Genomic DNA, 16,037 nt, shown 5'->3' on the forward strand with positions numbered 1-16,037 from the left:
CGCCCCGGCGACACCTTAAACTGAACACGTCACACCCTGGGCCCATTTGTCTGTTAAGCCCTGGGGTACTGTCTACTGCTTGGAGTACAGATATGATCTCTATGCAGGCCACTGTCAGATAACAGGCTGCACTGGTACATAGCCCTCACAGCTCAAAGAATTACCAGTCAGGGGTCTATTATGTCTACAGAGACCTGTCAGAAGGGCAGCCCGGACTATCCACTGTGAGAAGCACTGACAGCACAGGGTAAAGAGAGACAGACAAGACCTGGAAAAGAGAATGGAGAGACGGCGGGGGGGGGGGAGAAAAGGAGACAGAGAGGGCAGAGGCACTGGGAGAGGCTGGGCAGACATGCCTTCAGTCAAAGCCCAGCTCTCCGAGAACACCGGAGTGAGAGGGAGGACAGTTAGCGCCAACACTAACACCAGTAATGGCTCCGAAATGGAGTTCACACGAGCCTGGTGCTACACAGGAGCAGCCAAGAAAACAGTCAGCCTAAATCAGACAGACCTGAATGGCAATAGAAAAAAGGGAGAACATTCCTGCCCAGCCAGTCAGAGCAGGAAAGGCCGACACAGGAACCCGGACCGGCTTGGGGTTGACTGCCTGTAGTCCGCACTGAAGAAATGAAGGAGAAAACGAAACGGAGAGCCACGGAGGGGTACAGGTCCGGCACCCGGAGGGCGGCAGGCTAGCATTACCGAAGCAGTTGGTCCTGTGTGGCACAAACATCTGGCAGGCAGTGGCTATCTGCAGCTCAGCGCTCAGCACCGCCTTGATCACCAGGTCCTCCACCTGACCCATGAGCACTGTAACACAGAGGGACAGAGACAGAACGCAGGGTGACTGTCTGAGGCCTGACTGGGACTCCAGCCCGGACACGCCAACAGCACCCCGATGCGGGGGAACAGTAAGCGGGTTCCAGTTTCAGGAGTAGACCTTATGGAGGAAGTGAGAGGCGGCGATGCCTTCGGGCGGAAGACTAAATCCTGTTCAACTTGACAACGCAGACCGCTTTCTTTGACGACACGCGGACGATACCAGAGACAGTCTGCGCTTGGAGAGGGTAGAGAGAGGAGGTCCAAAAGGGAGCCGAGAGATTAGGTTACTCACACGTGGTGTCCTTTCCCTCCTGCTTCAAATACCGCAGCATTGCACTCATGCTCCATTTGTTCCCATAATCCTCCACTTCAGGATCATCGCAGCTGAAAAGGAACAAAAGACAGACAATGTCTGGCATTCTTCTACACAGCCTTGTGAATGAATTACATGCTACTATGTTGAAAAGATGTTCATTGGAAAGCAAAAAGCTATCTGGCATCTGTAAATACCATTCTCAAATGTCCGAAAAACAATGGTGTTTGATTTCACCTGTTCCTCTCAACACATTCTCCCTTGATTAGCTACATATCCATTTAGTGGTTCCTGAGAGGGAATGCAAAAGTGCTCCGCAGATCCTAGGTTACCTGACGTAGTCGCTGCTCTTTTTGTTCACGCTGTAGTTGGTTAGATGCATGAACTGGTTCTTGATGTTCTTAGTTCCACGGTCATACTTCACTGTGGCAAACCTGTAGGCAGACTGTTGTTTGAACCATGCCAAAAAAAGGACGTTCAAAAGAAAATGTTGCCTCAAAAAGCCACATCAGGATTTTGAAATTCAATGGACAGCAACACAAAAAAGGTTTTTATTAAAACCATTCTAGGTCCATAATAAATTCTAAATACTGTTAATGTATTTTCACACAATTAGGAATGGGTTGGAGTGTTTGTTTTTTTCAACCCCCCCCCCCCCCCAAAAAACTATTTTATTTCACTTTATTTTGCATTCAAACCCAACACTGGCCGGATTGAATCAGTTCACAGGCTGAATCTGGCCTCCAGCCACTGTTTCCCCACCCTGTCCTATATAGACTTACAACACAAACAGCAATTCATATGACTGACCTTTGACAATATCAGACAGCCTAGTACAGCAAAGATGTTTACTCTACTATATGGTGTATGAAAGAGTATTGGATAACACACATGGAATACTGAGAATTCTTTGGCATACAGTGACAACTTCAATACCGTCAAACCTAATGGAATGCAAAAGATTAAACTGGTTCGCAACTCAAACTAAATGTATTACCCTCATTTACAACATAAAGCATGGTTGGCCATGAACGGCAGGGTGTGTTGTGTGTCAAGCCTAGCAGAGATGAGCATGTCATTTCATCCAAACACTCCGCCCATCACAGCCCCAAACGTCTAACAGTATCAGGAATATCCAGAAGAACACAATAATACAGCTGGCTCCAAGCAAATATACAGTGAAATTACATATTTTGCAATGCCTATATTTACCAGCTGTGATGATAAGAAAACAACTAAACATTGCTTATCTTGCAAATAGCATTGTGGTTGAGGCAGACTTATTTCTAGTCTGCCTCGGCAGATTTATATCTGAGACACACTCCTATTATTACAGCGCAATATCATTACAATATTTAATACATCTGGAATACAATTTGAAATAGAGTTTTGCCTCCTGGCGTTCTGGCTCCAAGTCTGAGAAAGAGCATTTGATTATTTAATTTGACTGTTGAGACAATGGATGGCTTTGTTTGAAACCACTGCCAATGTGCACCATTTATCACCGGCAGATAGGAAACGCTTTGGCTGCCCTCTAGTGGTCATCATGTAATAGGTTCCTGACAACAGTTGCTATTTTTACATAAGTCATTCAGCAGACGTTCTAATCCAAACCGACTTAGTGGTGAGTGTATGCATTTTTATACTTTTACATACTGTTCCCCCATGGGAATCAAACCCCTAACCATGGCATTTTCTCCACTACTTTTATGAAGGCTGAAATGTAATTGTAAGCCCCTTTTAAACATGAAACATTTTGACCAAATACACTTAATTGATCTGGCTATTAGAGATCCAGTAAACATCTCACCTGGCCAGGCCCTCCTCATAAAGATAAATAGTGACGGGATCATATGAAGTCACCAGAACATACAACCGCACATCAAACTTGAAATCTGAAAAGGAAAAGCACTGAACATAGTTAATTTCTTCGTTGACTACATTAACACTGTGACCTAACAACATCTGATAGGCTAAAACTGGCTAAAACTCACCGTCAATCAGTAACGGGTTATTGATGTAGCGAGACACTAAGATGTTCTCGTCCACTGGAATCTGGTTGGGCTTTGTAAGAGAAAAGTCCAATATGCTAGGTTAGGTAGCACGGCAATAGCTAAATTAAGCAGAATGCTCCTGGCACAGTATGATCAAGTCAGGAGCTATATTCATATCAAGAGCCATACTCAGTGAAAGGAATAAGGTCATTCATGAGGCTGAAATGTGTTGCAGGTGGATAAGCCAAGGAGGGAAGGGGGCTGAGGGAGGTGGAGAGCTTCTAACCTCAGGGTTGGCCACAGTTCAGAGAGAAAAAAACAAAATGAATGTCCTTCTTTTCAAATATCACCCTGACATTCTTTCCACTGTTTCATAAAAATACTTCAGAAGAAAAAGTGGTTATAGGTTGTCCAATTCGGAGAACCTTGTGGAGGTCTTCCAAAGCCAATTCCTTGAAGTGTGTGATTTACTCAGCAATGTATGACACACTGTTGTACAGTTTATTTTTCATCTGAATTCCACCCCCACAACAGGTAAGCCATATTGTTCCATTTAGAACCGGAGTTCCCTAAGGTAATCACCCTGGAGTTGCCTTAATGTGAGTAAAGCTACACAAACACATACCAACACAGTAAACAGAACAGGTGTGGGGGTGGCGGGGGGGGTCCTTACATTGCTGACCAGGTAGATTCCTCGCCCTCGTGACGACGCTACTGGCTTAATGATCCAGGGACCCTTGTCCTTGACGAAGGAACCTGGAGATCAGGCAGCAGAGGACGAGGAAGAGTTACGAACTCCGACTAAGACCATGACTACGAGTTACGAGCTCTGAGAAACATAGTGGCTCATATTGCTTATTTCCACACTAAGTAATGAATGGAACCAAATGTTAACAAACAAGCACTACTTACTGCAGAATTCCTGGTACTCTGACGGAAGCACATAGGTCTGAGGGACAATGTGAAAGTTTTTAAAGCCGTGAGCCTGCTGCATCCGCTGGATGTTCTTATACAGCCGGTCTTTACGTGTCAGTTCATACGATCTGGAAATGAACAGGGGCAATTGACCTTTCAGTTTCACAGCTTGGACACCTTGGCAACAGGACTCCTTCTGCATCACAGTCTGATTCATTTCAGGTTTTAGAAAGGCCCTAGTCCACACAGAACGTGCTTTGCTCTGGAAGCCAATAAACACACGGCTGATTTGAGGGGGCTTAAGCAGTGAAGCTGCGGGACACAGTCATACCTGGGGAAGTGGTTGACCTTTTGGAAGTCCTGAAGGCTTCGTAGGAGGTAAGGCTTAAGGTGAGACCCCGTCCACATGAGGTTGAAGTCATTGCTGTTTGGGTGGATCTGAAAAACAGATCTCAATGTTATTTACATCACCACACTAAACACAGTGGCAGAGACATTCTTAAGAAAATTAAAGGGCACATAAACTGGAAAAATATAGCCTTATTGCAAACATAAAGTTGGCACAGTTACTGTTGATAATCACAGTCAATATATGAGCTCCAACACATCCGACAGTTTGACATGGATGGATCCGAGGCTCAGATCCGCTAATCTGCTAAAATATAGGCCTCAATCTTCAAATCATCTCAAAAGGAGGCCAGCACACCAGCTATTTTCATCCCCTTCACATTACTTTATATCTACTTTGTTTTATTCCTACCCTTCTGCGCTCCTTTGTAAAGAGGCAGGTCTGGCATGGGCCTGCACTAACTGCTATGACAAAGCCAGATGTTTGCAATAGAGGGTTATTAAACTTTGGCTCTGGGGACGCTGTGGCAGACACTAGACTGCCTTTGAAGATGGCTTTAGTGGGAGTCAAGAGGCACTGAAATGAAATAAAAAAAGGAATTAATGGTAAGTGCTTGGATGGAGCGATAATGGAGAGTGTGCTCCCTTGTGACACGGGATTAATGTCACAAAGGGCCAACTTTCTTTTCCTGTTCTGTCAGTACATTCTCATGTTTTGACAGTGTCACTGAGAAATAAAAACACAGCACCCCTTGCAACACATAACAGAGGGGAATATATGTGTAGTGAATGAGACATTCTTTGGATATGACCTGTAGTACCTCATGGAATCCATGACTGGTGAGTATGCCACGAACCAGCCGGCTCTCCGTGCGCACAATCTTAAAGGCCAGGTTGTATCGTTCTAAAGCAAAACAATATAAGAAATGTAACATTATCATACCACAGGAATCAGGCAATTGGATGGAATAGCAACAGAATTCCATACTCTCATACTTGGACACCAGTACCTCCAACAGAGCGGATGTTTCCATCTTTAGAGACAATGGCTTCGGCAAAAAACACCAGGACAGGGGTCTTCCTGCTGAGGCCAGTCCAGGCAATGCAAGCATGGTCCCTGGTGAGACAGGAATATACACTGAGAGTGTCAAGCCACAGAAAACTCTGTACTGCAAGTCCCCAAACAAACAAATATAATGTCCAATAAACAAAGAAAAAAAAGAGTCTCAGACATGGCATTACATTAATCTAAAGCTGTAAACTTTTATTATATATTCTGATGTCGCTTAACAATGACTGCAAAGACCTTGATAATGCTAACCTAACCTTTGCTTACCTCAGGGTGGTGGAATGCAATCTGACGTGGTGTTTACTCTAGCAGAGCAGATAGTGGTCGAGCCACACAGCCTCATAGGTACTGAACAAGAACTGACATGTCAACTAACAAACACCCTGGTAACATACCGTGGCACTGAAAATATCTTATGGAACTGGACAGTCAGCCTATCTGTAGTTGTGATGCATATAGGGCCTCTTAACACCTAGACAGAATGTCTGCTCCTTTAGCAAAATGGAAAATTCATGTATTTTTTAAATGCTCACATATTAGTGAATTGGCGCATTAAGCAACAGAATGTGCACTATGGTTTAATTGAGAGGCTTTTGTACTGTTTATGTACACACTATGTTACTACAGAATGATAATAGCATTATACACACACACATTAGCAATGTGGCTTTGGCCAGACCACATCCAAGGCTAAAGAGTAAACGGAAAAGTAATGCTAAAAAGAGATGAACCTTGACCTTGTACCACACATACATGTTGGTGATGTACAGCCCCCCTTGAGACAGCATGCTGATGGAGAACAACTCTATGAGATGTGACTAATCAGGATACGGTCAGGAGCAAAGGGAGACATGTAACCTATACCATCTCCTGGCTCAGATATCCACACGTTTCAGAAAAAACTAAAGGGTCCTTATGATTACATGTCTTTCCTCTAAAAATAGGTACCATGTAGCTCAGTTAGGAGGGCATTGCACTTGCAAAGCCAGAGGTTGTGGGTTCAATTCCCACAGAGACCCAAATCGTATGCACTCGCCACTGTGAGTACCTCTTGATAATGTTGTCATCTAACTGACTAAAATGGGGAAAAAAACTCTGACGCCCCCTGGTGGCATTTGTCTTTTCAGACAAAGATTATATTATGGATACCACCCTTAAAAGTTTGGATTCAAAGAGGACAAAAGAAGAAAAAAAATACCCAATCAGGGTTTTCAAGTTATCCGTTTTAAATATGACACAGGAAACTTCCGACTTCTTGTCTCATTCACTTCTCCTATTTGAAACACGTGATGCAGATGAACAGTCCATGTGGAGGATACACACAGAGTATTATGGAGGGCAAAAAGAATATAATACTTGACAATTACCATGAGCGTGTATCCTCTCCATTATCCATCCTGAATGTTTACAGACATTCATTTTGTACTCTACGTATAAGGCCACAACACATGCTGGATGTTTTTAATGGTGAGGGGGCAGTAGGGGCCCTGTCGTTTTTAAATAATCTCACTTTGCAACAGGATCTGTAAGTAATCACTCACAGTTAAACAGGCTATATATCATTTTACTATAGTCATAGTGACTGCTCTAGTCTAGCAAAAGGGCTACTTGTTAAACCAAGTCTATACGGAAACAGTGCCAGAATCATGCTTGTCATGTTAATAGATGTATAATATCCATACTGACTATAATGACAGTTTGTTATGCTGCTAGACATCATGTGCCAACAGAGAGTAGTTAGGTTGACTGAGCTCTAATAGTTAGGCGAGTGCCCTGGGAACACTACCACCAGTAATAACCCAGTATCTACGCTTAATATAGACTCAAAAGACACACAGGTCAAACTAATTAAAGCATTAAGGAATGTAGGTCTATTAAATATCTTGAGAGAGATTTGTCTGGAACTCAAGACACTTGATATCGGTCCTTAATTAATCTATCTTGACCAGGTCTGAGATAATATATTCCATTAAATACATGTGAATGATTACTTAGTTGGCAAACAGTTTAGTAGCCTAATGAAATTTCAATCAAGGAATAGATTAAGACTAGACTGAGAATATGGCATCTTCTACTGTATTAGTTTATGACCTATTTAAGAAAAGAATGCTGGCGGTACAAAGCTACTGGTATTACCTGTGAAATTGCTCACATGTAAAGACATTAATAGCAATACTGTAGACTGCACCATAAGCTCCTGTGAACTAATTTTACTCACAAATACGTTTTATTACAGGGATTTGCATTTTGCTTAAGTTATTTGTTCACATTTTATGGTTGCTGCAGATAATTTATTAATATGGAATAAATGTAAAACAATATATTAAGAACTTGAATAGGATATGAAGTATTGTAATAGCATCTATGTGGTTGTAACAGTAATAATTACCCTTGTAGTTGTAGTATAAACATCTGTTCATTTTGTTCATCTTCGATGTTACTATGTGAATAATTTTGCTTTCTACAAATAAAAGGAAATGTAAATTAACCCATTATCCCCACTTAATCAGAATACCAACTTACTCTTCTTGCACGTCCTCTGAAGAAGACTCTGAATCCTCTTTATCCCGGATCACAGCTGGCATTTCCACAACGTGATGGTAGAAGTCGTCCCTCCTGAGGAAATCTGCCTTGCGTCAGCTATTTGAGGTTGTGACTGTAGGCATGTCCTTTCACCCGTATACTGCAGAAGGATCAATCCATTTAAAAATACACAATTGAGGAGACCAAAACGTACTGTATATACATAATTTTCATGCATAAATGATGAGTTTGTCCACATATCAGGACTGAACCGAAACAAGCTGAATAGCTAGCTAGTAGTAGTACAAGTATCAGACAAGAATCAGAACATCAGAGGGGTAACGTTAGCTAGAACAGCACAGTACATTTAGCTGGTTATAAAGACGTTGTTATAGCCAGTTACATGAGCTTAGTACAACAACACTAGCTACTAAGCTCGTTATCGTTTGATCTGAACGAATGTTTGCTAGTTAGTCGAACAAGTTTGGTGGGACTGTAAAACAATTTGCCCTGAAATTATGTTGTATGTTGCTTGTAGTCAGGTATTAACACATACACTAATTCTTTATACTAGCTACAAAGCTATGTATCATTACCAGCTCATCATACGAGCCAGATACTTGTAGATTTTGCCGAAAGTGCCTAAAATTTATTGGATAGCTAGTTACATTAGCTAGCTTGGCAAGATAGCTATCTAGCTTTACCGTGTATTCAATGCGTTTAATTGAAAAAACAAGCAAACAAATTATGACATGATGTAAACATACCCGACAATTTACTTCAGCATAAAATACACTTCTGTAATCGAAGAACCCCAGTTAGCTAACATTAACAATACGCCAGAATGGAAAGTATTCCAGGTGCCTATATGTAACTACAACAACTGAATGGCAACCAATGAATGCAGTCCCTTCTAGCTAAAGCTGCGTTCAAAAAAACTTGGAAATTGGGAACTTTGAAAGACAAAGACAACCAGGAATTAATATCTCAGTGGCTAAGAAAAATAAAGATTTAAATAAAAAACAACAAAAAACAAATTACAAAAGGTCAAATACAGACATTTAAGACCAGTGAAGCTGTTACGGAACCGCCGCATCAGAGGTCAAATTCCTATTGGCTCCAAAAGCACGGAAGTAGGGAGCGAGCTCGATTGTTAATTATGATTGGTTGAATGATCTAAATCAGGCGGAACTTAAAACCACGCTACTAGTCGAACGACCCATGGATGATTTGATGAGACCATCTTTAGAGCTCTTTAATTGGTCAAATTGAATGTCCATATCAGCTAATTATTAAAGGACAGTAGTGAGATTCATACAAGCGCGTATATCTATCTATCTCGAAACAGATATGTTTTTATAGGTATGTTGACATTTAATGTCTATTGATTTCGACTCGCTGACGTCTGTCGTATCTGGATATGTTCCATCTATAAACTACATTTAAACGGGTACGTTAGATAAATTATTTAGATATTAGCCTATTAAAACAGACAACATGGTTTTAAGTAGCCTAACTGTCTACCCTATGGATCGTGGTGGTTCTTGCATCCTAACTAGCAAGACAGATACCATTCATTAATACGAGCTGTAAAAAGCAGAATACACCGATGCAGATTTTCTTAGCTTTTGCAAACTGCAATTGCTGTCTGGCTCTCATTAAGACAACTTGTATTTCATCATAGGCAACAGAAGGATGAGTCGTTTTCTGAATGTTCTGCGGAGTTGGTTGGTCATGGTGTCTGTTATTGCAATGGGAAACAGCATCCAGAGTTTCAGAGATCACAGCTTCCTCTCTGAGAAACTCTACACGGGGACACCAGAGTTTGGTGAGCAAACATGATTGTAATACTTTAAAATTAAACATCACTGTGTGGTCTAAAAATGAGTAATACATTTTATGCAAATATCACATGTGCATGAAAATTAAGTTGGATAATATTGCCCAGAACATAGTGTAATATTTCTTAATTTAATGTCTTCTCCCTGTGGTAACAAACGATTCACAACACTAATGAGTTTGACACTCTTAATGCCTTAGTTTATAGAATCACCCGTTGAACAAAGCAAGGGAACAACTTTCATAATACCTCCCTTACGATGTATTAGGGGGGTTGAAACAGGTGGAGCCCCCAACCTGTTTAGTTGAATCAAGGCAAAGCCATGAACTCCGTCCTGTAGTATGGTGTCCTGTGTGGAGTAGCCTGGTTTCCACTAACCCCAGTGTTTCAAAGGGAGCCACGCACAGTGCATCCAAAACTATTGCCAAATCCCATGTCTAGGCACTAGATCTGGAGACAAGCCTAAGATGGCCCAGACTAGAGGGGCCACAAAGTGTTGCAGACTACAGTACATGCTCCCTTGACTACCACCAGCAGCCATTTACCCAAGTATGGAAAAACCCTGAGCCCCTGCACCTCCAGAGTGCCCGGGCTTGCCTTTCCCGATTTTGGATAAAGCTTGAGGCAAGAGGGAGAGACCGAATGTGAGAACCAGGAATTTGTAGGCCACGGCTTCAAAATAGAACCTCAGGTATTTTCTGGTTGTGGGGTGTGCTGTTACATGAAAATATGTGTCCTTTAAATTGACCAATGTGAACCAGTCATTGGGATGCCCAGACATTAAAAGTTGGCATGTTGTGAGCATGCCCTGTGAAGGAGGGGACACTTAACAAACTGTAGTTTGTACCCCGATGTCACAGTTTTCCTAATCCGAGAAGGCTCAGTGCACTCCAGCCAGTAACTGTCAGTAACCAACCCTGTCTAGAATCCCCATCTTGCAGACCAGGGAGAAATCTTTAGTCCATGCTGCCTATTACATGCAGTCAGCTCAAAAAGTATTGGCAAACTTAATGAAATTGAGCAAAACTGAATGCAGAAGATAAACAACAGAAACAATGAGTCATGTTCTGGCCTCAAACATAAGGGGGAGCCATATACTTTAATTACAACACAATATTTGCTCAAATACAAAACATGTTATTAAGTACTAAGTACTACTTTTTTTCTTCTGCAAAACGTAGGTTCTAAATCAATCAATCAGTTTTAAAGATATTGGCACCACTACAATCAATATTTTGTTAAGCCAATCCTGGAGTGCATAACAGTGCTGAGTCTGACAAAGTTGGCGCACACTTTTGGAGGGATGTTGGACCACTCCTCAATCCAGCACATTTCAAGATCCTTGATAGTTGTAGGTTTGCACTTGTGGACTGCACTTTTCAATTCAGACCACATGTTTTCATTTGGATTCAAGTCCGGAGACTGAGAGGGCCGTTGTAAAACGTAGATATTTGTGGTCCTGCAACCATTTCTTAGGTTTGGTGTCATTGTCTTGTCCATCTACAGTCAAGTCTGAATTTAAATCTCCTAATAGCAAAACAGCTATTAAAACACATTAAAACACCAAGATGTTTTAATGTGTGTATCAGGTGCTTTTCCTATATGCAGTCCCCTTTTGTCTCCAAACATGCCAATGGTGTGCATGACCAAAAAGTACAACATTTGTCTCATCTGACCACAACACTAGTTTCCAATTGTAAAACCAATACACTTGGCAGGATCAGGAGCTGCAATTTGTGGGTTGGCTCAGTAAGGGCTTTTTTCTTGCAACCCTTCCAAACAGCTTGTTGACATGGAGGTGGCGTCTACCAGTTGATTTTGGGACTTGATAACCCCAAGATTCCACTAGACTGTGCAGTTCTGAAACTGTGAGCCTTGGGTTCTCCTTTGCCTCCCTCACCATCTCCCTCACCATCTCTCTCACCATCTTCCTGATGGTGCATGGGGGCAATATCCACGTGCATCCTCTTTTCTGCACATTTGCTACTGTTCCTGACTTCTGAAACATTTTGATTATTGACTTGACCACGCTTAGTGGTATTTCTAACTGATAGGTATTTTTTACATCCTTTACCTGATCTGTGTCGGTCAACACCCATGTGTCCTTTCAGCTGAAAGCTCTTTGGTTTTACCCATGGTGATAGAAGACAGAGATTTGTGTGTGACCTCATACGGTAGGCATCAATAAAGTTCCTAGAGACGGAAACCAACTAGAAAGCCTCAAATTTTATGACACTTCGTGTCACTTCGTGTCGTTTTATTTTAAATATTCTCAAGAGGTGCCAATTCTTTTTAAATCTGTGTTTTGCCGTATAAATGTAACTACTCAGTGAAATGTTTTGTGTTTGAGAAATGATTGTCTCGAAATGAAAGTATACAGCTCACCCTTATGTTCAAGCCCACAATATGATTAATTATTTGTGTCGTTAATGTTTTTTGCCTTCAGGTTTGCTCATTTTCCTGTAAGGTGCTAATACTTCTTGAGTTGACTGTATATACACTAAACACAGGAAGTTTTAATAATTGTGAGATTCATATTGAATCCCGTATCAGCACCTAGAATTGTAATTCTGTATTGTATCATGAGGTCCTTGGTGTTTTCCAAACATAATACTCAATTTAATTGTTAGAGATAAATAGTATATCTCTAGTGTTCATGTTTTAAAGCCATGCAATGATGTACAGAAGTGTCTTTCTATCTGGGTTTTATAAAGAATTATCTGTAGTATATAGACACGTGTCCTCTAGGATTTTGTCAAGGTGCCTGTGTATAAACACTATAGGCTAAATATTGGTGGCTCTATGGGCTTCACAGCAGTAGAATACTCTTGTTTTCTCCAAGGTGCAGCAAATTCCGAAAAGTTATGTTTTGCTTCCTTTTTACAGTAAATGGCCTCCAAGCCAGGACATTTGGCATCTGGACATTGCTGTCCTCAATTATCCGCTGTGCGTGCGCCATTGACATTCAGAACAAAACGTAAGACTACCTGCATCCTGCACTGTTGTGTCCTGTGATTAAACTGTGCCTCGTGTTCTGTGGGATCTTTCGTAAATAATTGTCCTCTCCTCCTCATTCAGACTCTATCACATTACCCTGTGGACATTTGTTCTGGCTCTGGGACACTTTTTGTCTGAAGCCTTCATCTACAAAACTGCACCTTTGACCATTGGCGTTATGGCACCTCTCATTGTGGCGAGTAAGAACAGTTGAATTCACTACTCCAGCTCTGTAATCTAATCTGATGAAGAAGTGAGCTTGTTCTATTAAAACCAGTAACAGCAGTGCAGTCCATAAGTATTTAGAAGGTGGCAGAAGCTGTGTTGTTTTGGCTCTGTAATCCAGCACATTGGATTTCAAATGAAACAGTGAATGAGATGTGGAGACTGTCAGCTTTAATTTGAGGGTGTGAGCCATGTAGGAAGTATAATCCTTTTTTGAGGCTAACTACTGTTTTTAACATTGCAGTCCAGCATCTTTAGTGCAGCTGGTGAAGCCTTCTGTGAACGGTAGTGGCTGACACATCCACGCCTACGTCCTGGAGAGTGCTCCTAATCTGTCAGACATTTCCTGTTAGTTTGTTTCTTGAAGTTTCTTGTAGTGAAAGTTTCCACTGTAGAGGTCTCACTTGGTCTAACAAGTCATTTTCCATTGCTGAGCTAACAGGTGCTTTCTTTTTCTTAATGAATGTATCAAACAGTTGATTTCCACACACTTAATGTTTTGGCTAAGTCCCCACTAATGATCCAAACCAATGAGCTTTCCTTTGGTACCCCTAAATGGGAGTACAATGTATAAAATGTGTTGTTATTTCTAAATGTTTCATCCAATATGGATGGAAGACCCTGCAGTGGAGGTTGACAGTCTGTAATTTAACTCTTGTCGTTGTAGGATTTCAAATCCAAAATACTGAATGCAGCCAAAACAACAAAACCTGTGTCACAGCCCAAAAACGTAATATATACTGTATATTCTTGTACTGCTGCTGTCTGTTATTACAACTGAAAACACATGTAATCATGTAAACACTCAGGTTTCTCCATCTTGGGAATGCTGATTGGGTTCCAGTGTGTTCCAGAACCTCAGGATGAGGTGACTGCACGGCAGAAAAAGCGGAACTGATTCCATGCAGAAGAATTGTTCTCGGGGGTGGGGGGGGGCATTGTGTTATTCAGCACACCACTAGAGAGAGCTGTGGCATAGTCTACTGCTTCTTGCCTTTAACAATGAGTGGCCTATTTACTATACTGTATGTACATGAAGACAGGAGTGCAATAGGTGTAAACCTTTAAGAGGGTGCATACTTTTTCAGGCATTTAAGTCGTTTAGGAAAGCTGGTCCCACCAGATAAAGAAGAGCTTTGTGGGATTCTTGTTCCAGGTGATTTGTACCTGTGCCACAATACACTGTGTAATGGCTACATCTGTGTGACTGTTTTGTGAATAGAAACTGCCTGAAAGTTTAGTCATGTGCTGTTATTACATGTGCTGTTATTAACTAATACATATATGCTTGTCATATATGTATTAGCTATGCTTTAATTAATGTGTGTTAGGGTTTACGACCATTGAGTTTGACTTCTATATAAATGAGCAGTCTGGGGAAGCTGTGATTCACTGTACTTTATTGACATGATATTGGCGTTTGTCTTGATATTTTGATCTAGAGTAATTTTTTATGCTTTCTGTGTGTTACTGGTTTGTATGTGGCAGAACATGTCCATAAAGTAAATTAACAACTAACATTTTTCAAAATGTTTTTAGTTTCAATTTGTCAAAAACAATATATAAAACAAGCAAAACAAGTTGTTCTTCATTACTGTATATGACAAACAGTTAGAATTGTCCCCACTGAATGTTCCTAAAATGATCCTACAATAAAACATTCTGCATCATTGGAGTGATAAACAAAACTTCTCATGAGATAACACAACAATCATACAGAGAAGAATAAATCTCATTTATACAACTTCTAACCGCTACACATCACATCAAATAAGCAAATGAAACACTACATGGACCTATACTGTAACTCCTAAATATGTTGGCAGGAAAGAGTTCAAGATGTCAAGAGAAACATACAAAACAGGCCTACTTTGTGCAAAATGTCCATTTGATTGTCCCTCAACGCTAATTATGCATTTAAACAAGTTTCTGACTACTGTTTGTAGAATGTGGTTAAAGCAGGCTCAATCTTGGATATACTGTGAGGTACTGTGTCAACTAAATTTACCATTGTCAGCGCCACTCAGATATCTCATTGTAATCCTATAAGGCTGATAACAATTGTTAAATTGTGTTTAACTGTTTAGCCACTAGGTAAGTTGCCTGACTAGATGGGCCATCTAGTGTGTTCATGTAAAATTATCATACTGTTTTTAACTTACATATTTAACAAAAACAGAATATTGCTCATATCAGAATGCACAGGTATCTTTTACAGTGGAGAGAACAAGAATTTGATACACTGCCGATTTTGCAGGTTTTCCTACTTACAAAGCATGTAGAAGTCTGTACTTTTTATCATAGGTACTCTTCAACTGTGAGTGACGGAATCTAAAACAAAAATCCAGAAAATCACATTGTGATTATATAATAATTAATTTGCATTTTATTGCATGACATAAGTATTTGATCACCTACCAACCAGTAAGAATTCCGGCACTCACAGACCTGTTAGTTTTTCTTTAAGAAGCCCTCCTGTTCTCCACTCATTACCTGTATTAACTGCACCTGTTTGAACTGGTTTCCTGTATAAAAGACACCTGTCCACACACTCAATCAAACAGACCCCAACCTCTCCACAATAGCCAAGACCAGAGAGCTGTGTAAGGACATCAGGGATAAAATTGTAGACCTGCACCAGGCTGGGATGGGCTACAGGGCAATAGGAAAGCAGCTTGAAGTTTGCCAATGACCATCTGGATGATCCAGAGGAGGAATGGGAGAAGGTCATGTGGTCTGATGAAACAAAAATAGAGCTTTTTGGTCTAAACTCCACTCATGTTTGGAGGAAGAAGAAGGATGAGTACAACCCCAAGAACACCATCCCAAACGTGAAAGATGGAGGTGGAAACATCATTCATTAGGGATGCTTTTCTGCAAAGGGGACAGGACGACTGCACCGTATTGAGGGGAGGATAGATGGGGCCATGTATCGCAAGATCTTGTAAGAGCATTGAAGATGGGTCGTGGCTGGGTCTTCCAGCATGACAA

General features: G+C 41.1%; 2 protein-coding genes across 8 annotated transcripts in view; one reads left to right on the top strand and one right to left on the bottom strand.

The window, feature by feature from the left end:
• Nucleotides 1-9,139, bottom strand: part of ttll5 (tubulin tyrosine ligase-like family, member 5) — a 62,057-nt gene extending 52,918 nt beyond the window's left edge. For 4 of the 6 annotated variants that reach the window (XM_034297550.1, XM_029125704.2, XM_029125703.2 and 1 more), the window contains exons 1-12: nt 8,752-9,014; nt 7,985-8,144; nt 5,403-5,509; nt 5,214-5,296; nt 4,376-4,482; nt 4,042-4,172; nt 3,803-3,885; nt 3,130-3,199; nt 2,946-3,030; nt 1,468-1,569; nt 1,115-1,206; nt 703-810 (exon numbers count right to left, since the gene is read on the bottom strand). In XM_034297550.1, the coding sequence (XP_034153441.1) occupies nt 703-810; nt 1,115-1,206; nt 1,468-1,569; nt 2,946-3,030; nt 3,130-3,199; nt 3,803-3,885; nt 4,042-4,172; nt 4,376-4,482; nt 5,214-5,296; nt 5,403-5,509; nt 7,985-8,046 (1,030 nt within the window). In that variant the 5' untranslated portion in view covers nt 8,047-8,144; nt 8,752-9,014. Of the gene's footprint in view, nt 1-702; nt 811-1,114; nt 1,207-1,467; nt 1,570-2,945; nt 3,031-3,129; nt 3,200-3,802; nt 3,886-4,041; nt 4,173-4,375; nt 4,483-5,213; nt 5,297-5,402; nt 5,510-7,984; nt 8,145-8,751; nt 9,015-9,043 lie in introns of those variants that run through there. The other 2 variants (XM_029125701.2, XM_029125702.2) reach the window with 2 other exon arrangements.
• Nucleotides 9,140-9,225: 86 nt separating this feature from the next.
• Nucleotides 9,226-14,721, top strand: erg28 (ergosterol biosynthesis 28 homolog). 2 transcript variants are annotated; one of them, XM_010879056.4, is made up of 5 exons: nt 9,226-9,434; nt 9,669-9,812; nt 12,711-12,801; nt 12,903-13,021; nt 13,856-14,721. In XM_010879056.4, exons 2-5 carry the CDS (start codon nt 9,680-9,682, stop codon nt 13,942-13,944), a joined length of 432 nt encoding a protein of 143 aa, XP_010877358.1. In that variant the 5' UTR covers nt 9,226-9,434; nt 9,669-9,679; the 3' UTR covers nt 13,945-14,721. The 2 variants fall into 2 exon arrangements, with proteins under 2 accessions (XP_010877358.1, XP_010877359.1); XM_010879057.4 differs by having other exon boundaries at nt 9,226-9,346.
• Nucleotides 14,722-16,037: the final 1,316 nt, after the last annotated feature.

This window comes from Esox lucius, chromosome 15 (assembly GCF_011004845.1).
Source record: "Esox lucius isolate fEsoLuc1 chromosome 15, fEsoLuc1.pri, whole genome shotgun sequence".
In the NCBI taxonomy this organism is placed as follows: domain Eukaryota; kingdom Metazoa; phylum Chordata; class Actinopteri; order Esociformes; family Esocidae; genus Esox; species Esox lucius.